Source organism: Rana temporaria, chromosome 4, assembly GCF_905171775.1.
Source record: "Rana temporaria chromosome 4, aRanTem1.1, whole genome shotgun sequence".
Taxonomy (NCBI): domain Eukaryota; kingdom Metazoa; phylum Chordata; class Amphibia; order Anura; family Ranidae; genus Rana; species Rana temporaria.
In genome coordinates, this window is record NC_053492.1 from 249,135,767 (window position 1) to 249,159,064 (window position 23,298).

Genomic DNA, 23,298 nt, shown 5'->3' on the forward strand with positions numbered 1-23,298 from the left:
TGTCGTCTGTACAGTTTTGGCTCGATGGAGCCGCCGAGGAGCTCGACGAGAAAATAGAGAACATGTTCTCTATTTTCTCGTTGTTCTATGGGAGAAGGCGGCCCGCCGAGCTCCTCGGCGGCTTCATCCCAAAACTCGACGAGGAACTCGACGTGCTTTGCACGTCGAGTTCCTCGGCCGTGTGTACGGGGCCTTAGTAATTTGATGAGAACCCTCTATGGCGAATAGCCGGGAGAAACTTTGAGCCTCAGCCGTTTTGAGGTAAATGTTTTTCTAGAAATTCTTTGGGTTTACATCCTTCAAACCCCTCAAGGAAGTTCAACAGTCTCAGGTTGTTAAACCGTAGGCAGTCGTCCAAGTTGATCTGTTTAGCTACCTGGTGGTCAGACAGGGAGGTCTTGGTGCAGCCCAAGCTTATGCATATGTCTGATATTCTTCCCTTCTTGTAAGTCCTAACAAATTATATGTAGTTTGTCAGCATGGTGTGGTAGTATTTTTATGGCGCCCTAGATTCTCTTATAATGTAGGCTCTGTTTGTTCCCAGTCCATGGGCGTCAAAGGACTAGTGCATATGTCAGGGAGTCTATCGGTTTTAGTATCGGGCCATCTTATTTAAGGGCGGCCGCTGGAAGTCTTTTCTCTTACCTGCATTGTACCGTGGCTATGTGCAGTCAGGGAGGTAGAGGGTGAAATCACCAGACGATTTGGCCATGTGCTTCCAGATTTTAACCATATCAATGGGAAGAGGTCCTTGAAGCAGGGCAACAGCAGAGGGCCAGTTAGGATGGGTCCAGTAATGCAGGACCAGTTTAGGTTCTTGTAATGTGAGTGGCGTAAAGCTCAGCTGATTTTCAATCGCCAGAAATTGGTCATGCCCCCTCCAATGAAACTTTTACTTCATCTACTTTGAAGGAAGCTGAGGGCATTCCAGTCATTCTCATTGCTCTGGATTAGTCTCAGGGAGTGTGGTATGCCAATGTTGTTTGTCTGTTATCTAACGCCCATGGACTCTCAGATCAACCTGATCTACTTTTCAAGTGCCAATTTTCTACCCTGTTTCTCAGTCTCTGGCTTGATAGCCTGGCAGTTGAAAATCAAGTTATGAGAAACCAAGGCGTTTTAAATTCCTGTGACCTGACCATGTTAAAAGTTTGTAAATCTGCTTCATGCAAGATCTATCAATGTTCATAGAAGACTTGGCATGAGATGGTTTCCCCATGTGCCTTTTTTGTAAGCCTTGTCCTTTTCTTCCCTCCAGTTGGAGATAGAACATCTGGCCCTTTAGCATCAAAGGTGAAGTTTCTGCATTGTCTGTCATTTTTCAACACCCTTTTACTAATCATTTGCTAATTCATACTTTTAAACAAGGGGTTACATAAAATTCTCCTTTGCATCCTTGGGATTTAAAACAGCACATCCTTTTCCTGTTAAAGCTCAATCCATTGGAGCAGTGAGAATGTCTTAAGCCTCTGTGTCTCTCAGGTCTGTAAGGCATGCAAGCTGGTCTTCTATAAATACAGCATGCTCCCTAAGTATTACAAAATCAATCTGTATCTACAAATGCTAGCTTTGCACATGAATGGGTGTCTCACAACACATAGGTTGTGAAAAATATTCCATTAGGCTACATTCACATGGGCATTTTGGCCTGGTGCAAATGGCAGCACCAGGAATCTACTGAATGGGCCTGACTAAATCGATGTTTTAGATGAATAAAAGTATCTGATCATATGGCATTTCATACATATAATCTAAAAATAATAGCGTTCAGAGAAATGTCCTTATATTTAATCAGTCTCTCAATTTAATATAAAATAAAATGTTTTCTCATGGGATCCTCACCAGATGGATATACCCCCCCTGAAACTGGGTCCAATAAAGCTTCCAATATCAACGTGTTTTTTTTTTTTTTTTTTTTGTTATATGTTTGACATATGGCACCTGATTGTAGTGAGAATACAAAGAAGAATCGGATAAAATCAAAACAAGGCATGTTGCCATATTTGATATTAGAAGCTTTATTGGAACCGGTTTCAGAAAGGGCCTGTCTATCTGGTGCGGATCTCATTTTAAAAACATTTTATTTTATATTCAATTCAGGTACTTTGATTATTGGCACATTTCTATGAGTGCTGTTTTTTTAGATTATATGTTTAACCTGCCCAGGGGAGCATTGTGCTGCTAGCTGCTGGGGATTGTTTATAATATTGTCTCCTCCTGTGCGCTATTTTATTTGAGCTTGACATTTCATACATGTCTGTGCTATTGCTCTGATTGACTGTGGCACATTTGATGTCCAGCAGTACTTCATGCCAAAAGCTGCAGTGTTTTGTAAAGCTATGTTTTTATAGTGATGTGGCAAGACCAAGATCCTAAACTGCAATGACATGCATAATAATAAAGCAAGTGTAGAAACTAGAACGTTCCCCTTTTTATCATTAAAAATACCAGTTTAGTCACCTAGCTCAATAAACACAGATTTATTGCATGTACTGCTAGCAGGTCATGGCACACCCCATGACTTTGTAGTTAATTATTCGCTTGTGAAATGTTTTTTTTTCTAATTTACACTGGATATTTGGTTTATCTTATTGTTATATACTGTACATTAATTATAATTTGTCATTTTTACATTTAGATTTAGTTCTAACCTTAACACATTTTTAAATATTTTTTTTTTATTTCAGAATTTGATTCCTTATCCAGGCTTGGGATCCCTGACCCCTTGAGTTATGTCAGAAAACGCTATAAGTCCACACAGTTAATTTTTCTGAAATCAGTTTGTGTTGGGCAAAGTATAATTGATCAAGTGGAGGCTTCAGCAGAAGAAGCTATTAGTTCTGGATCATGGCTGGATATCATGGTGAGTTTAGCGAACTAAAAATGAAAACATTTAATGTTATAATTATAGTGCAGAAGCTTAAAGGGTCACTAAAGGAATTTTTTTTTTTAGCTAAATAGCTTCCTTTACCTTGCTGCAGTCCTGGTTTCATGTCCTCATTGTTCGTTTTTGCATTCATGTTGCTGTAAATCCTCTCTGTTCTGGACACTTCCTGGTTGCCTGTTTCCTGATAACCACAGTACTGGGAGATTTCTCACGGTGGTCACTAATCAAGGAGGTGTGAGTAAAACGAAACTGGATTGGTGCTGAGGAGTTTTAGACAAAGTATCACTGCTCTCTATTGGCTGACTGCCCTCTAGTGGCTCTCTGTACATCAGAGAACCAGGAAACAACAGCAAAAACGAAACTACACTGCAGGCACATTATATGATTGTTTTTTATCTATTTTTAATCATTTTTAAAAGGAATCAGTTAACTATTATGTCTCTATGCCCTGTAAACAGTCATTTCAGCAAAAAAAAAAATTTCCTTTAGTGACCCTTTAAGCATAAAACAATTATATATAAGGTAATGTGACATTTTATTACCAGCCCTGAGTGCCAGATGTGCTAGCTACGCCACTGCATAGATGCATCCTCCTCCTGTTTTGCCATAAAAAGGTTGGCCCTATTGCGACACCCCTGTTCTGTAAAAAAAATATTCACCTCCGAACCAAAAGTAATTGCACATAGCTGCAAATTTCAAAAGATCCATAATGAAATCCCTCTGGATCGGCAATATACTAGAATTCTGATTCGGATAGTACGAAACTGCAGCCAAACCCATATCATGCGGAATGGTGGTGTAAAGGGATGTAACATCAGCACTCTCTTTTTAAGTAAATTACTGCCCTAGTATCCTTGACAAAAGAGGGCATAACTTTAACAAGAGGCTGAAGATAAAAATCTATATATTTGCCCACCCGGGATGGCACTTATCCTATACCACTTACTATAGGACGACCCGGGGGGCAAATAGGATCTTTATGTATCTTCGGAATATAGTACATAATAGGTATTCTAGGGAACGATGGTACCAGAAATAGTTTTTCTTTCTGGTTGATATCCTGTTGAAAGCCCCTATTGACCATTTTGATCAGTTCCTTCTGGAACTCAAGGCCAAGATCCCTTCTCAAAGGGATACATGTATCACGGTCATTAAGAATTTTAGTAATTTCACCAATATATGCCTCTTTATCCAAAACTGTAACCCCCCCCCATATCAGCCAGTCTTATAACAAGATCCCTGCAGTCATAGAGTTGTTGTAGACCCTCTTCTAATTTTGATTGCATCTTAGTATTTTGAACTTTCATTTTTTCAAGATCATTAAAAACAATGTCACGAAAAACCCTCAACGAAGATTTGAGGGTTGTATATCCGTGGACACAATCCTCCCCTCTTTGATGGGATTTGGTGCAATATACCTTTTTACATTAACTTTACAAATATGCTTCTCTACACCTATGAATGTCTCAAACGTATTGAGTTTTCCTTGTCCAACAGTGCTTTTCAATGTCAGTCAAGGGGTCAATATACAAAACCATTTGAAATGAATATATGCTCAGCGATACAGGCCTTATGCAATCTTCATTCACAACGTTTTGCATACTACTAACTCACTAAAATTACCATTCTAAATTCAGTTCCTTATCTGCTTGGAACCCACCATTATGTGAAGTGTTCCCACTTACCACAGCTACCTGGTAAGAAGATTACATGGTACGGCTCCATTTTCTGGTACTGCCTTGGCGCTTAGAAATGATGCCCCTATACTGGGAGGGCCAACAAGAGAAAGTGATTTACTAAATGGGCATTAGAAATAATATTTGATAAAAATTAAAGGTTTATTTGTGTCTTTTGTGTACTGCTTTGAGAATCACAGACCCTCTAAAAACATGATCAATTTACTGTCTCTCTTAAACTCTAGACGTTGTTACCGAGTTGTCTTTCGGTGGAAGACGCTTCCATCTTACTCCAGCAAGTGATGAGAAAGTTAAACAAAGGTTCATCTGCTCGGATCTTTGGTGACACCATTGTCATCAGTGAAAAATTTATAAGTGAATGTACCGGAATTTTTAATGATCTCATGCATCATAAAGCCGAAAAGGTATGCAAGCATTATCTTTTATTTTTATTATACAGTATTTAAATGGTGCCAACAGTTTGTGCAGCGCTTTACAACATGATTCATTCATTATTTTGATTGGAAGACTGCAGTGGTCTTAAATAGTTTAGTTTATATATATATATATATATATATATATATATATATATATATATATACATAAATATTTTATTTATTTATGCACACACGGTATCTCGGAAAAGTGAGTACACCACCTCACATTTTTGTAAATATTTTATTAAATTTTTTCATATGCCAACACTGAAGGAATGACAGTAGTGAGTGTACAGCTTGTATAACAGTGTAAATTAGCTGTCCCCTCAAAAAAACTCAACACACAGCCATTAAAGAGGAAGTAAGCCCTGATGGGTTTTACTTCCTCTTTTGCTCCCTGCAAAGCCTGCCAATTTACAAGATTGACACTTACCTGCAAACGAATCCATCCGGGTCCGCGGACTCTGGCTCTGTGATTCGCCGGAGCCGCGGACTCCGGCTCTGTGATGTGACATGAGCCACCGAAAACATCACAGTCCAACTGAAGCAACGGCACGATGTGCCATTGCTTCAGTGCGCATGTGTCGATGTGTTCGACACATGCAGATACAGGGGGATATATCCTAAACCGTTTAGGAGATATCCAGGATAGCTACAGGTAAGCCTTATTATATGCTTACCTGTAGCAAAAAGTGGTATGTAAGGGGTAAGGGTTAACAACCACTTTAAATTCTAAACCGCTGGCAACAAAAGTGAGTACATCCCTAAGTGAAAATTTCCAAATGGCACCCAATTAGCCATTTTTCCCTTCCTGGTGTCATGTAACTTGTTAGTGTTGCAAGGTCTCAGGTGTGTTAAATTTGGTGTTATTGCTCTCACTCTCTCATACTGGTCACTGGAAGTTGAAGATGGCACCTCATGGCAAAGAACTGTCTGAGGATCTGAAAAAAATAATTGTTGCTCTATATAAAAATGGCCTAGGCTATAAGAAGATTGCCAAGACCCTGAAACTGAGCTGCAGCACGGTGGCCAAAACCATATAGTGGTTTAACAGGACAGGGTCCATTCAGAACAGGCCTCTCCATGGTCGACCAAAGAAGTTCAATGCACATGCTCAGTATCATATCCAGAGGTTGTCTTTGGGAAATGGACGTATGAGTGCTGCCAGCATTGCTGCAGAGGTTGAAGGGGTCAGCCTGTCAGTGCTCAGACCATACACCGCACACTGCAAATAAATTGGTCTGCTTGCCTGTCGCCCCAGAAGGAAGCACATTCTAAAGATGATGCACAAGAAACTGGAACCATGTCCTGTGGTCTGAGACCAAGATGAACGCATTTTGGTTTTAGATGGTGTCAAGTGTGTGTGTGGCGGCAACCAGGTGAGGAGTACAAAGACAAGTGTGTCTTGCCTACAGTCAAGCATGGTGGTGGGAGTGTCATGATCTGGGGCTACATGAGTGCTGCTGTCACTGGGGAGCTACAGTCCATTGAGGGAACCATGAATGCCAGCATGTACTGTGACATACTGAAGCAGAGCATGATCCCCTCTCTGCTGCAGGGCAGTATTCCAACATAACAACCACAAACACACCTTCAAGACAACCACTGCCTTAATAAAGAAGCAGAGGGTAAAGGTGATGGACTGGCCAAGCATGTCTCCAGACCTAAACCCTATTGTACATATGTGGGGCATCCTCAAATGGAAGGTGGAGGAGCGCATGGTCTCTAATATCCACCAGCTCTGTGATGTCGTCATGGAGGAGTGGAAGAGGACTCCAGTGGCAACCTGCAAAGTTCCAGTGAACTCCATGCCCAAGAAGGTTAAGGCAGTGCTGGAAAATAATGGTGGCCACACAAAATATTGACACTTTGGGCCCAATTTGGACATTGTACTCACTTTTGTTGCCAGCAGTTTAGAAATTAATGGCTGTGTGTTGAGTTATTTTGAGGGGACCACAAATTTACACCGTTCTACAAGCTGTACACTCACTACTTTACATTGTAGCAATGTGTCATTTCTTCAGTGTTGTCACATGAAAAGATATAATAAAATATTTACAAAAATGTGAGGGGTGTACTCACTTTTGTGATGTACTGTATGTAGATATGTATATTGTTAAATTTTTTATGTTTTTTTTGTTTAAACCACATAATTGTCTGGGAATATTATAGTTATATCAACATTGTTATTTATTATGTGTTTGTCCTTTCACATCAGGAAATGAAGCACAGTCCCGTATTTCTGGTAACAGAAGAAGATCTCAAGCAAGCATCCTTATTAGAAAATGCCCTCGTGGGTAAAAAAGACAAAAGGGAAGAAAGGAGGAAGAAAGCTACAGGTTAGAAATGAACACAGCAATCTAAATCTTTATGATAGTCTGATGATAAATGTGACAAGTGCAGGGGTTTGACTGATGAACAAATGAACAGATGTACTTATGACAAAAGACAGGTCCGCTGGATTTCTAAATTGTATTGTCCAGGTTTCACATAGAACTCTGCATATAACTGCAGCTTTGTCACTAGTCTTATGCCCTGTACACACGATAGGTTAGTTTGATGAAAACAGTCTGATGGATTTTTCCATCAGTTATCTGATGAAGCTGACTGATGATCAGTCGTGCCTACACACCATCAGTTAAAAAAACGATCGTGTCAGAATGCGGTGACGTAAAACACAACGACGTGCTGAAAAAAATGAAGTTCAATGCTTCCAAGCATGCGTTAACTTGATTCTGAGCATGCGTGGATTTTTAACCGATGGAAATACCCACAGACGATCATTTTTTTCTATAGGTTTTTTTATCCATCAGATAATTTTAAAACAAGTTCCTATTTTTTTAACCTATGGATAAATAACCGATGGGGCCCACACACGATCGGTTTGGTCTGATGAAAACGGTCCATCAGACCGTTTTCATCAGACTAACCTATCGTGTGTACGCGGCATTACATTTGTTGTGGGAGAGCTATAAGAATTCTCACTATTTATTTTTTTACACTAGTTCCTGGTGGGACAGAGTACACATAGTACTTTGTCCGAGCTAGCAAAGAGACATCTGCTAGATAGTGCATGTCTCCAGCACCCAACACTTGCCTGAGGCAAGCAATATTGCAGAGAGAAGGGAAAAGACAAGCGCAGTGTAGTAAAACTGGCTATCAAGCTATCAAAGCAGCCACCTCCTTGATGGCTGCAGTGTTGGGCATCTATATGCCAAAGAGGGGACCCTGTTGGACATTGCAGTTAGTGTTTTAGGGCACCTAGGAAGATTGAACAAAGTACAATTTGTACATTGGCCCATCAGGAACTAAGTAATGTAAAAAATTGTGCAAATTCTACAGCTATATCTTTCCTACTGCTTTTACGTTTGCATTATTGACATTGCCTGGCTACTAAGTTGCTGGTATATGTGATTTTTAGTAGATCTTCCGTTGCAAAACCAGAAGACATTTAAAGATCTGCTGCTTTTATAAGAAAGCTGATTATTCTTTGTGCCTGCAGAAGCGCCCTATATACACTGCTCAAAAAAATTAAAGGAACATTTTTGAATCCGAACTCATGGGATAGTGATCTGGTCAGTTAAGTAGCCGAGGGGGAGGGGTGTATACAGAGGGGGTTGTTAATCAGTTTCAGCTGCTTTGCTGGTAATTGAAATTAACAACAGGTGCACTAGATGGGCAACAATGAGAGGAGGCAGCAAGGAGGAACAGGATGAGCACTGCTAGAGCCCTACAAAATGACCTCCGGCAGGCCACTGGTGTGAATGTCTCTGACCAAACAATCAGAAACAGACTTCATCGGGGTGGCCTGAGGGCCCGAAGTCCTCTATTGTGCTCTGTGCTCACTGCCGGGTACTGTGGAGCTCGATTGGCATTTTGCATTGAACACCAGAATTGGCAGGTCCGCCACAGGTGCCCCATGCTTTTCACAGATGAGAGCAGGTTCACCCTAAATATATATGACAGATGTGAAAGGGTCTGGAAAAGCCGCGGAGAACTTTATGCTGCCTGTAACATCGTTCAGCATGACCGGTTTGGTGGTGGGTCAGTGATGGTCTGGGCAGGCATATCTATGGAGGGACGCTCAGACCTCTACAGGCTACACAATGGCACCCTGACTGCCATTAGGTATCGGGATGAAATGCTTGGACCCATTGTCAAACCCTACGCTGGTACAGTGGGTCCTGGGTTCCTCCTGGTGCACGACAATGCCCGGGCCTAATGTGGCGAGAGCATGCAGCCAGTTCCTGGAGGATGAAGAAATTGATACCATTGAATGGCCCCCACGCTCACCTGACCTAAATCCAAAAGAACACCTCTGGGACATTATGTTTCTGTTCCATCCGGTGCCTTCAGGTTGCACCTCAGTCTGTTCAGGAGCTCAGTGATGCTCTGGTCCAAATCTGGGAGGAAATGCCCCAGGACACCTTCCGTCGTCTCATTAGGAGCCTGCCCTGATGTTGTCAGGCATGCATACAAGCACTTTGGGGGCCATACAAACTACTGAGGACCATTTTGAGTTGATGCCATTAAATTTCAGCAAAATGGACTAGCTTGCTGCATAATTTTTTCACTTTGATATTCGGGGTGTCTTTGAATTCGGCCCTCTGTAGGTGGATTATAATAAGGCTTACCTGTAGGTATAAAGAATATCTCCTAAACCTGTACGGTTTAGGAGATATTCCAGGGGGGATCCTCGGCGAAAGGGCCGGCAGCCGTCGTACCTTGCCGGAATGAAATCTCCCGCGCGCATGCGCGGGAGTGACGACATCGCCGCTCCAGCCAATCACAGCGCTGGAGCGGCGATACCCGGAAGACACGCCAGGCAAGATGATATCTCGCTCGGCGTGGACCAGGTAAGTTCTCTTCACCTCGCTCTGAGGTAAGTATTTCATAATGAGCTAGTATGCGGTGCATACTAGCTCATTATGGCTTTTGCCTTGCAGGTGTAAGAAAAAAAAAATGTATATGCGGGTATACATCCGCTTTAATTTCCTGTCCTGTAGCCAAAACAGAAAGTGAGAGGAAATTGAGGAAATTCATCAATTGTGCAGGAATCCCAGGGTGTAACCAGAACTAGTGTCCCCATTAGAAGATTTCCTCTCTGTTCTTGTTCTGATGTCAACCCACAGTTTGGGGTTTTTCTTTTTGACGTTTGATGACTGTTAGCATACATAATTATCTTTTCTATAAAGCAGGAGGAGTTTTTACATTTTGGAGTTACCATGTTCTCCTGTCCAGCAGGCACTTCCATCTGTTCAGGAACATGGAAACTAACACTCAGAGCTGCCTCCTGTTTGCACTAATCAAAAGAGCAGATTTTTATGAACAAGATAGGATACAGTGATTCGAAAAAGTATTCCTACCCCTTGAAACTGTCCACATTTTGTCATGTTATAACCAAAAACATTTATTTTATTGAGATTTTATGTGATCGACCAACACAAAGTGGCACATACAGTAATTGTAAAGTGAAAGGAAATTAATAAATGGTTTTCAATTTTGTTTACTAATTTGAAATTGTATTCAGCCCCCTTTATTTTGCTACCCCCAACTAAAATCTAGTAGAACCATTTGCCTTCAGAAGTCACCTAATTAGTAAATAGTCCACCTGTGTATAATTTAATCTAATTATACATACAGCTGTTCTGTGAAGCCCTCAGAGTGTTAGAGAACCTTAGTGAACACACAGCATCATGAAGGCCAAAGAACACACCAGACAGGTCAGGAATAAAGTTGTGGAAAAGTTTAAGGCAGAGTTACGTCATAAAAAATATCCCAAGCTTTGAACATCTCACGGAGCACTGTTCAATCTATCATCTGAAAATGGAAAGAGTATGGCACAACTGCAAACCTACCAAGACATGGCTGTCCACTTAAACTAACAGCCTGGACAAAGGAGAGCATTAATCAGAGAAGCAGCCAAGAGGCCCATGGTAACTCTGGGGGAGCTGCAGAGTTCCACAGCTCAGATAGGAGAATCTGTCCACAGGACTATTAGTCATGCATTTATGGAAGAGTGGCAAAAAGAAAGCCAACAGAAGTCCCATTTGCAGTTTGAAAAAAGTCATCTGGGGGGGACACAGAAAACATGTGGAAGAAGGTGCTCTGGTCAAATGAGATCAAAATTTAACTTTTTTTACCTAAAAAGCAAAATGCTATGTGTGGCGGAAAACGAACCCTGAACACACCATCCCCACCGTGAAACATGGTGATGGCAGCATCATGTTGTGGTGATGCTTTTCTTCAGCAGTGACAGGGAAGCTAGTCAGAGTTAATGGGAAGATGGCTGGAGCCAAATACAGGGCAATCTTTAGAATAAAACCTGTTCGAGTCTGCAAAGAGACTGGGGCAGAGGTTTACCTTCCAGCAGGACGACGATCCTAAACATGCAGCCAGAGCAACAATTGGTGTGGTTTAGATCAAAGCACATTCATGTGTTAGAATGGCCCAGTCAAAGTCCAGACCTAAATCCAATTGAGAATCTGTGGCAAGACTTGAAAATTGCTGTTCAGACACTCTCAATCCAATCTGATAAAGCTTGAGCTATTTTGCAAAGAAAAATGGACAAAAATGTCACTCTCTAGATGTGCAAAGCTGGTAGAGACATACCCAAAAAGACTTGCAGATGTAATTGCAGCGAAAGGTGGTTCTACAAAGTATTGATTCAAGGTGGATGAATGCAAATTTATTTGTAAAAAATTTTGAAAATCATTTATCATTTTCCTTTCACATCACAATTATTTATTTCAGGTACTTATATAGCGCCGTCAATTTACGCAGCGCTTTACATATACATTGTACATTCACATCAGTCCCTACCCTCAAGAAGCTTACACTCTTAATTATGTGCCACTTTGTGTTGTTCTATCACATAAAATCCCAATAAAATACATTTACGTTTTTGGTTGTAACATGACCAAATGTGGAACATTTTAAGGAGTTTGAATACTATAGATGGCCGAAAAAGTGAAAAAATTGAGCTGTCTCTTTGCTGTAAACCTTTCAATTGTTGCTAAACTGTTTTGTTTTCTGGCAAGCAACCACTTTGACATTTCAGAGATGGTCAAATTCCTTCAGTCTGTTCTCTTCTTAGAAGTCCATGACACTGTTCTTTTCTTTCAAAACTACTTTTCATTGAGTGCATGTCCTGCATGTTGACCTGAAATAAATTATAATCTAAAAATAAACTACCCAATTTGGATGCAAATGGAGAACAGTTATTATCATCTAGTGTGATCGAAACAGGAAACTATATCTCCGGGAGGTTCGAATAATTTCAGCGTGAGACTGTTTCAATCAGGGCAGCAATTAAACTAAGTGGTTCTGATATGAAATGATTTAAAATTTCCACTCTTTTAGTTTTAATAGTAAGCCTAAAAAATGCATGTTATGTTTGATAGCTGTTAAAGGGAGCTCATCATCCATTTTAAAATGTTAAAAGAAAAAGCACAGCCTAAAAGCCAACACTACAGGATATATATTTTGTTGGCCAGAAAACTCCTCTCTGAAACTAGTATGTTTTGTTATAAGGGATCTGACTTTAAAACTATGTCCTGTTCAGTGAGGGCGACTCTGTGCCTTAACACCCACCATGCACATCAAAATCTTCCATATGGATACCTCAGATTCAGGCCAGTGATGTCTTACAATGACTATGCCAGCTCTGAAGATTGCTGCGGTCTACATAATGCATGTAGCCTGTAAGGCCCCTTTCACGCAGGCCATCTGATTGGGTCTGCCTCTCTGTTTTTCAAGCATTCCTGATCAGATCCTACATTCTCCTCTATGGGCCGTCGGATGTAAATTGCTTTGTGTCCATTTACACCTGGCTATATCCGATCTGGTAAAAAAAAAAAAATTAAAGGGGATTTGTTCCCCTCTGACTGGCTAGATGAGATTGGAGGGCAGTCGGGTGTAAATTAACAGCTGGTCTGTTTACATCTGACTGCTCATAGAGCAGAGCGGGCTGTGTCTGTGACCATTCACCTAGCAGCTCCATTCAGCTCAGCATGGGATCAGCAGACGTATCCCCTGCTGAGCAAAACCAGATCTGGCCCATGCGAACAGTGCCTAAACTGTAAAAAAATGAATGCTGCATACTTGCTCTCAGTCTTTGTTATGAAGCTGGGATCAGAATGATGCCCACAGCAATTTCAACAGTGGCAGCTCTCATCTATCTGAACTAGTTACACGTTAAAGTGGCTGTAAAGGTTCAATTTTTATTTTTTTTAAATGACAAACTTGCCTCCACTGTGAAGTTCGTTCTACACAGAGTGGCCCCCGATCCTCCTGTTCTAAGGGGTCCCTCTGCGCCTCTCTTGGCTCCTCCCTGCTTTAGATGACCCCCTCTGGGAAGCTCTCCCCTAAGGGGGTTACCTTGCGGGCGTGTTTCCAAGTCCAATTGCAGGACTCGGCCCTGCCCCCACGTCATTGGATTTGATTGACAGCAGCGTGAGCCAATGGCTGCGCTGCTATCAATCTATCCAATGAAGAACCGAAAAGCCAGGGGCAAAGATCCAGCGCGTTCCCGACGCAGGACTCAGGTAAGTAAAACGGGGGGCGTTAATCGTTGTATGTTTTTTCACCTTAATGCATAGGATGCATTAAGGTGAAAAAAAAGTGAACCTTTACAACCCCTTTTTAAAGCCTGCTCTTTGCAAACACTCTGACCATGTATGAAAACACCAAATACCCCCAGCAATGAAGAGGTTATATAGTGTGTGCATTTTCCTTTATCTATGTATCGGACACAAAAGAGGGACAGTTGAAGAGAAAACTGGGACAGAACATTTTAAATATCTCTTGAAAGAGGAACAGGTTGGGAACTTCCCCAACCTAAGGTACTATTACTACATGGCCCTGATAGACCAAGCTAAAGTATGGTTGGAGCCAGATTTCGATAAACTGTTGGTCCATATTGAGAAACATATAATGGGAAACAAGCACCTACCTTCTCTTTTGCTAGCTCGATGTACTCATCTACAGGTACACTACAATTCTTTTCCCTCTATAGATGCTACAATACTAGCGTGGGATAAACTACACCTCTCTACTTCCCCAAACTCACTAGAAAAATGCAGTGACCCTCCGTTTCGAATATGTAATACCCTATCTAAAAGTCTTACCCTGGTTACAAAATTAACATATTAACCTACAAGGAACTTTTATCCAAACAACCTAAACCTACATCATTGTCTCAAATTCAACTCCTTTTTCTTCATAACAACCATCAGAACATACATTTTAAGGTCCACCAAGAAGCATAGAGTTATCTGCTTAACCTCTTCTGGACCAGCTGCCGTAGTTTTACTATGGCAGGTTGGCTCCCCAGGGCAAAACGACTTTACCTTGCGTCGCTTCACCTTTTGGCCACTAAGGGGGGTGTGCTTGTGGCTCGCTGCTAGAGCCAATGCGAGTGACCACCGGGCACCAGTGGTCACTTGTGACAGAGCGAGAACCGGGATCTCTGTGTGTGTGTGTGTGTGTGTGTGTGTAAGTAAACACAAAGATCCTGGTTCTCTCAGGGGAGAGGAGACTGATCGTGTGTTCAGACGATCTGTCATCTCTCCTAGTCAGTCCCATCCTCCCACAGTTGGAACACACACTAGGAAACACAGATAACCCCTTGATCCAGACGGAGATGGGCCTCCTGCTTGCAGTCTAACACTCCATTATTACCTTCACCCAGCCAACAACTCCTCTCCAGTGGGCTGGAACTGAGCTTATGAAGGATGCCTGCTCCCTGCCAATTCCAATTGTGGATTGGTCGGGGCTCCTCACATGAGATCCGTCACTCCAATCCCCAGCCCTGCCCCTCTTCCAGAACATTCTCCCTGAAAGCAGGGGAGGTGCCCAAGAACTGGAGGACAGGTGGTCACACCCACTGCTACACTAACCACTCCCTGCCCCCCAGATCAAAAACAAACAGGCCTATCTTGCAGCAAAGGTCTGCCTAAATTTACCTGCCTGGCAGCTAAGGATGAGCTCCGGCGTGTTCACACACTTCACAAGCAGAGCCCACCAGGAAGTCCTCACTGCGCTGCACTAATCACAGGCAGTGAGACGTTATCCCGATGCGTGGCTGCAGAGATCGGGAAATGTCTCACTGCCTGTGATTAGCGCAGTGCCGACTTCCTGGCAGGCTCTGCACATGGAGTGTGCGAACACACCAGAGATCATCCTTACTGGCAGCTATCGCAAAAATCCTCACCTCTAACATCTACCTATGGTAGAGGGTGCTACAATAAGATCTCAAAATCTCTCCAACTTTAATTCTTGCTGGAACATGTGGGCCTTGTGTCACCCTGTTGATGACTAAAAGAACAACCTAGAAGCCCATAATGGCTAAACATAATAGAACCACACTCTAACAATATGGTACGGGTCTTTTTTATTGAAAGTTAAATGTTTGGTACGGTCTTTCCTGTATTTCTGGTTCTTATTTAAAGCGGAGGTTCACCCTAAATAAATTATATACCATCCCATCCAGCATACTTGCGTAAGCTACAGTATGCTGTTTTATTTTATTTTTTTTCCGCTTTACTTACTGTTTAATCGTTCATTTTCTTTTCTTCCTCCCGCGGGGAATAGGCGTTCCTATTAAGGGGCGTAGATGATTGACGTGCAGCTAAGGCGCGTCACGCTTTTCAAAAATAGCCGACCTAGGACTCGGCTATATACGGTGCCTGCGCAGTCAGTTCCTAGTCTGTGCGCTAGCGCCGTGAAGAGCCGAGTCCTAGTCCGGCTATTTTCGGAAAGCACAACGCGCCTTAGCCGCATGTCAATCATCTACGCCCCTTCATAGGAACGCCTATTCCCCGCGGGAGGAAGAAAAGAAAATGAACGATTAAACGGTAAGTACAGCAAAAAAAAAACAGCATACTGTAGCTGACGCAAGTATGCTGGATGGGATGGTATATAGATGTTTTTTAGGGTGAACCTCCGCTTTAACTATATTCTGAAGGTATGTAAAACTATAATTGAAATGTTAAAAAATCGAGGGGGGTGCCCTTAACCCCGGAACACAGTATGTTCCCAATAGGGGTGTTCGGGAGAGGATTCACCCCTTCTGATGGTATTATATACTTAACGGATTATCTAATAATTTGACGATTTCACAGTTCCTATGTATTACTCAATATATATCGCTCTGACCTTGCTATAATCATACCTTATTGTTATATTGTTTCTGTCATAAAAATATATTTTTGTTAATTTTTCTTTGTGAAAATCCAATAAAAAATATTTGATGAAAAAGAGGAACAGGTTGGATACATGCTTTTAGATATTTATATTTAAGTCTTGGTAGGCCTACTTGAATTTGGATTAAAAAGCAGGCCGTACAAAAAAAAAACAGATATTCTATGTTCTTACATTAAAAAATATTCTACTTCTATTCTCCACCAGAGGGCAGTGGAAGCACTAGGAGTGGTGGAGCATCAAATGCCAGAGAAATAAAAATAAAAAAGACCAAGAAGAAGTCCAGAAAGGATGAAGACATTGATGATGAGTCTCATACTACAAGCGCAAGTATAATGAACTTCTAATAATTTTATAATTGCATATGACCAATGATTTCTAGGCAATAATTGTACTTTAAAATCATATCACATGCCTACGTTTACATGTTTAGATTTTTGTTCCCTGCTATTTTCTGAATTAAAGTACCATAGTTGTGACAATGAAAATCTTTGAGGCTGGAAGCACTGAGTTAACAGTACCACTGTGCTCCGGGCACAGTTTCACTAGAGCTAGAGCTAGTGCTAGAGCTGTAGCACATACCTTCTGCAGTATTTTCAACAGATAGTTCATGCAGCTTTTCTTTGGGCACATAACATAATGCTGAGATAATGCACGAGAGAGAGAAAGAGAGCGCGCACATCTGTGTTATCTACTTTGTCATAACAACGGGCGGGACATTCCTCCAACGCTGCCTGTTGTTATGACAACGGCACAAACAATCGCCGCTACGAGCGGCGCTCTAATGCGCACGCGCAAGATCTAGAGGTTACCCAGCATGCACCTCTCCACGGAGAAGAGTAAAAAATTTTTACTGGGCTTCAGATGCCCACACCGAGGATCGAAACGGCCACATCTTACAATACAGCAAATGAGGCAAGTTTTAAATTAATTTAGCGATCGATGGGGTATGTTTGACTAACATTAATGTGATCTTTAGTAATATACTATTTAAATGGGCAAAAAAAAAACGTGACCAGAACCCCACTTTAAAAAAAAAAAAAAACACACTACTTACTATTAGATAAAATAATTCATGCTCGCTTTCACACTATTCCGCACTGAGGAAGCACCCATCCTGCTGCTTCTGCTTGCAGGAACCACATGAAACTCCCATCCTGCTGGCCATCTACAGTGACTTGGTCACCTCGGGCTGTCTAAACCCCCTCTTGCAGTGGGGTTTTGTAAGTACTTAAGGCCTCGACTCCTACTCCCGCTTATTCCTCTGCAGATTCTTTATCTGATCTGCTTTTGGTTTTAGTTGAGCATCCAGCCACTAAGGCCGCGTACACACGGTCGTTCCAAACCAATGAGAATGGTCCGACGGGCCATTTCCATCGGTTCACCGCTGAAGTGGCCTGATGGTCTGATTTGCGTACACACCATCGTTCCAAAAACCAATCGGGTCAGAACGCGGTGACGTCAAACACACGACGTGCTGAATAAAACGAAGTTCAATTTTTCCAAGCATGCGTCGACTTGATTCTGAGCATGCACGGGTTTTGAACCAATGCTTTCTGTACTAACTATCGGTTTGGACCGATCGGGCAGCAGTCCATCGGTTTGATTTTAAAGCATGTTTTAAAATTTTGGACCGAAGGACAACAGACCGATGGGCTATACACACGGTCGGTTTGGACCGATGAAACTGAACCTCGGTCCATTCTCATCGGTTTTGTCCGACCGTGTGTACGCGGCCTAAGACTCTATCTGATGTCAAGTCTCTTCATTCCTTTCTGGATAGGCCAGTCTTCTGCCATTATGTTCAAAACAATATACACTATAATGTCAAAAGTATGAATTTTAATGGCCTCCCAGTCTTAGTCGGTATGGTTCAATATTGAGTTAGCCCACCCTTTGCAGCTATAACAGCTGCAAGTCTTCTGGGAAGGCTGTCCATAAAGTTAGGAGTGTGTCTATTGGAATGTTTGAGCATTCTTCCAGGAGCTCATCTATATCTTGCTTTGTGCAGTGGTGCGCAGTCATGTTTAAATTGGAAGGGGCCATCCCTAAACTGTTCCTGCAAACCTGGGAGCATTAAATTGTCCAAAATGTCTTGGTATGCTGATGCCTTAGGAGTTCCCTTCACAGGAACTAAGGTGCCAAGCCCAACCCCTGAAAAAACAACCCCACACCATCATTCCCCTCCACCAAATGACCAGTGCACAAAGCAAGGTCCATAAAGACATAGATGAGAGAGCTTGGGATGGAGGAACTTGACTGGCCTGCATCAGTACAAAGAAAATATTGCGCTTAATTTAAAATTATTATGTGAAGCTGCGATCAAAAGTGTTATACTACACAAAAACAGATTAAAGGGAAAAAAGATCGCGCTAAAAATGAAAGTGACAATAAATGGTGAACAAAGTTCAAACAAATCAAGTGAATAGTCCCGCCACACGGGCAATTTGGTGAATTAATCTCCCAGGTGCACAAACGAAATCCACAAGAAAAGTGCTTTAAAGGAAAGGATCCTCCACCAAGGTTAAGAAGGGCCTCTTACCGGATGGAATTGATCTCCAGGTTATAAGAGATCTCACACAGCATGATAAGAGGTACTAGGATAATCGCATAGACAGCCACAGCATAGGAATCCTTATCACAGCAAGTCCTCATAAGCCAGAAACTCCCCAATAGATCATCCAGATGTATGCAAGAAAAACAAAGGCTCACATAGTGTAAAATCCTTATGTTTTAATAGAAAGGGGTAGATGCAAATACACTTACATTTAGTAGTTGAAAAACGTGCACATAAAAGCCGGCCAGCTTTGGAATCACAGCCCGTATCGGGTACAAGGTACGCGGTGACGTCAGCACGCCGCCTCCCAACGTTTCGTCGCAAAACTGGACTTGATCACGGGATGAAATCCCGTGATCAAGTCCAGTTTTGCGACGAAACGTTGGGAGGCGGCGTGCTGACGTCACCGCGTACCTTGTACCCGATACGGGCTGTGATTCCAAAGCTGGCCGGCTTTTATGTGCACGTTTTTCAACTACTAAATGTAAGTGTATTTGCATCTACCCCTTTCTATTAAAACATAAGGATTTTACACTATGTGAGCCTTTGTTTTTCTTGCATACATCTGGATGATCTATTGGGGAGTTTCTGGCTTATGAGGACTTGCTGTGATAAGGATTCCTATGCTGTGGCTGTCTATGCGATTATCCTAGTACCTCTTATCATGCTGTGTGAGATCTCTTATAACCTGGAGATCAATTCCATCCGGTAAGAGGCCCTTCTTAACCTTGGTGGAGGATCCTTTCCTTTAAAGCACTTTTCTTGTGGATTTCGTTTGTGCACCTGGGAGATTAATTCACCAAATTGCCCGTGTGGCGGGACTATTCACTTGATTTGTTTGAACTTTGTTCACCATTTATTGTCATTTTCATTTTTGGCCTGCATCAGTGCCTGACCTCACAAAAGCACTAATAAAAAAATGGTCAAACATTCCCATAGACACACTCCTAAACCTTGTGGACAGCCTTTCTAAAAGATTTGAAGCTGTTATACCTGCAAAGGGTGGGCTAACTCACTATTGAACCCTACGGACTAAGACTAGATGACATTAAAGGTCATGTGCATGTAAAGGCAGGCATCACAATACTTTTGACAATAAAGTGTACTATATATATATATATTATAGTGTTCCCGTGTGGCCACCCTAACCCGATTGGAGAGCCAACTAGCACAAATTATGTGTTTCACTCATGTAAACGTAAAACAAATCAGAAACGTGTAGCACTCTATATAAGACAATCAGTGACATCTAATATACACAAGAAGCTTATTGCATAAATCATGATAATTTACCAAATAAAATGTGCACATCAGTGTCCAAATGGAAGTTACATTCCAATAGTGCTTACATCAATGTTCACACAAATGGTACTTGCAACAGTGCATGAACCTCCACACCAACAATCTTCAGTGCTCAACCTTGGTGTATGATCAGTATCCCCACTCAATCTGTAGTGCTCATAGCCAACACCTTCAACTCTACACTGTGTGCAAAATATATGCTCACACAGGTCCATACCCCTAGATTATAAGTGGTCTCATAAGCTCAAATGTGACCACACACCATCTACTGGTTGCGCGGTATCTTCCTCTCCGTCTCCATACCCAGACAGCTCTCAACAGAAACCTGGTATACTTCAAGGTGGGACAGCTTTTACCTCACAACAATAGAGAAACAGACCAGATTGAAATGCTCTCTGTATACCTTTATTTAAAATATGCAGCAGTCAACATACTCACAAGTACAACATTAGTGTAAACTTCCATAAGGGAGTACTGCTGTAGGACACAGATTCTGGCAGATCTCGTCATTCAAAATGTGATAATGTCTGCAAAGGGGCAGAACCACATCTTGCGTGTAACGTGTGGGAATTCCTCAGAGATATGAGAGAGTCTTCTGCCATGACTGCCAATCTATAAAAGATCTTTCTTAATGATGCAATTTGCAACACATTGAAGCCAAATGATCAGCCTGTCACAAGTACTGTGCAGTGCTAAATTACATATGGTAAAAACCATGTATAAAAAATGTATTTTGCAAAAAGCAAATACAGTGCTCACAACCAAGTGAGAATGTATTGGACCTGATTAAAGTTAACATATGAATACCTAGAGGTATATGACAAAAGAATATATAATACATGTGAATAACCCTATATATCACAAGGGTGATATAAGTGAAAAAAAAAAGAGTCAAATACTAATAAATGGAACTACTCCAATTACAGAAAGTCCAAATATGAAACAAATAAAGAAAAAGCATCATTGAGGTAGACTTAGTTCAAAAACATGTGAGGCGAGTCGTCTCAAGGCAGGAATCAGATGCACGATCCGTAGTACAATCCAATAATGACTTGAACAGGTGAGAGAGGTCACATCAAGGTATAACTCTTTCAGGGTCAGCCAAGACATCCAAATGGTAAATATAAAAGATGGATACTCTTACCAGATAAGGTGGACACTCTCGTCAGCGACGGTGTGTAAATTCGGGCATGTACGAGCTCCTCAAAGCGGTGGCAACAAATGGAACAGCCGATGAAATTGTTGATAATCACCATCAGAAGTCAAATGTATCCAAATTGGGATAAATCCCTGAAGGAATCCTTACAGAGGGCAGCAGGTGTATATGTCCGTTCATAGGAACATGGAAGGAAAACGAAAACCGCTCCACATGGTGTAGTTATTCCCAATAAAAAAGGCCCAACTCCGAACTCGTCGCTGTTTTCACATATATCACCCTTGTGATATATAGGGTTATTCACATGTATTATATATTTTTTTGTCATATACCTCTAGGTATTCATATTTGTTTACTTTAATCAGGTCCAATACATTCTCACTTGGTTGTGAGCACTGTATTTGCTTTTTGCAAAATAATTTTTTTATATATGGTTTTTACCATATGTAATTTAGCGCTGCACTTTTTATTTTTTATTTTTGTATACAACATTGTTCCATTGTTGGTGCTGGCTGCTACACTTATTATTTATCTTTTTACATGATTAGTGCAATTTTTCCTTTATTTTTTGTCACAAGTACTGTACCCCAGCCTAGAGTCCATTAGAGCTCCTAAGACATGACCTTTCCGGTGCACCCACTGTCCCAAGTGTTCTTTTGTGGACCGTGGAAACATTTTGATAAGATAGTAGCCCCCTCTATGCCTCAGACAGTGGTCTGTCTTAACAAAGCATTGGCTATTTGGGTAGGGATGCACTTGTCTTTAAGGACTCTAGTGACAAGTGGCTGTAAGCCCCCTTTAAAGCTTTGGTGGCTCTGGCAGGCCCTGCATCCTGTTTTGGCTGTGACCTTGATCTGTCAAACTTTGGTTTAAGATCTATGGCAGCTTTGTTATGGAACGTTTAAAAACAAATGGCTGTAGCCAGTGGTGTATTTAGGGGGATTTGAAAACCCTGCAGCATCATCTACATCTGTAACTCTCAGCAGAAGAGGCATTATGATTGGTCAGCACCGTCACATGGACGGCTCTGGCCAATCAGATTCCTTCTAGCCCGTCCTGTCATAATGCCAGCGGCCCCCTTAGTGCTGGTGACACTCACCACAACCAGTGGTTAGGACATGCGGCTCAGTGTCACCTCTCTGGTGGGTGTCACATGAGTGCGGTCCACACCCCCATAGCGACGACACTGCTGGCGCTATACCTTGTCAGCCTAGGACAAGATAGAGCAGTGTTTTTCAACTCCAGTCCTCGGGGCACACCAACAGGTCATGTTTTCAGGATTTCCCTCAGATGAAACGGCTGTGGTTATTACTAAGGCAGTGAAACTGATCAAATCACCTGTGCAACATAATGGAAAGCCTGAAAACATGACCTGTTGGTGTGCCTTGAGGACTGGAGTTGGGAAACACTGAGATAGAGCATTGGCTGTAGCTCTGGACTACACTCCATAAGTCTCATGTCTGTCCATATGTGGAGGACACTTTGGTTAAAGCGCTCTCTGGGTCCACCCTGAATACCATCATCAGGGTCACTACAGGTGACAAGACAACCTCTCCTGCTCAGCCAAAGAGGCCTGAGGCTCAGTCTAGGTAGACTTACCCCTTTTTATTACTCCATATCCTCAAACTCTGAGTTTAAGTTCAAATTGAGATTCCAGACCCCTCACAAGTATTAGAACTCCAAGTCTACCAAACTGTCAGACTAATTGTGTTGAGCATGAAGTTGTGTGATGTCCCAACTTTCCAAAGTGGAGGGGTAGCTGTTGGCCTCTTTGGACATTTACATGGTGGTTTCCAGGTTCACTGCGATATTGCGGCAGACAGTTGGACACTAACTGACACTTTGTGGGAACCGGTGACAATACTACAGTTATCAGTGTTAAAAATATGCACTGTCACACTACTAATGACGCTGGCTGGGAAGGGGTTAAAAATATAGGGCGATCAAAAAGTAAACTGTTCCCCATGCAGGTGGAAGTGCAGAATCGCATATATATATATATGTGATTCTGCACAGGAGAGCCATCCTGTAGCAGTAAAACTGCTATTGGGGGACATTAGGTGGTAAGCAGTTAACAAGTT

At 41.9% G+C, this 23,298-nt stretch overlaps 1 protein-coding gene across 1 annotated transcript in view; it reads left to right on the forward strand.

The window, feature by feature from the left end:
• UFL1 (UFM1 specific ligase 1) overlaps nt 1-23,298 on the forward strand; it is a 109,205-nt gene that overhangs the window by 44,552 nt on the left and 41,355 nt on the right. Inside the window, exons 9-12 of the mRNA XM_040350125.1 lie at nt 2,688-2,863; nt 4,809-4,988; nt 7,219-7,339; nt 16,410-16,532. Coding sequence (XP_040206059.1) covers nt 2,688-2,863; nt 4,809-4,988; nt 7,219-7,339; nt 16,410-16,532 — 600 coding nt within the window. The remainder of the gene's footprint in view (nt 1-2,687; nt 2,864-4,808; nt 4,989-7,218; nt 7,340-16,409; nt 16,533-23,298) is intronic.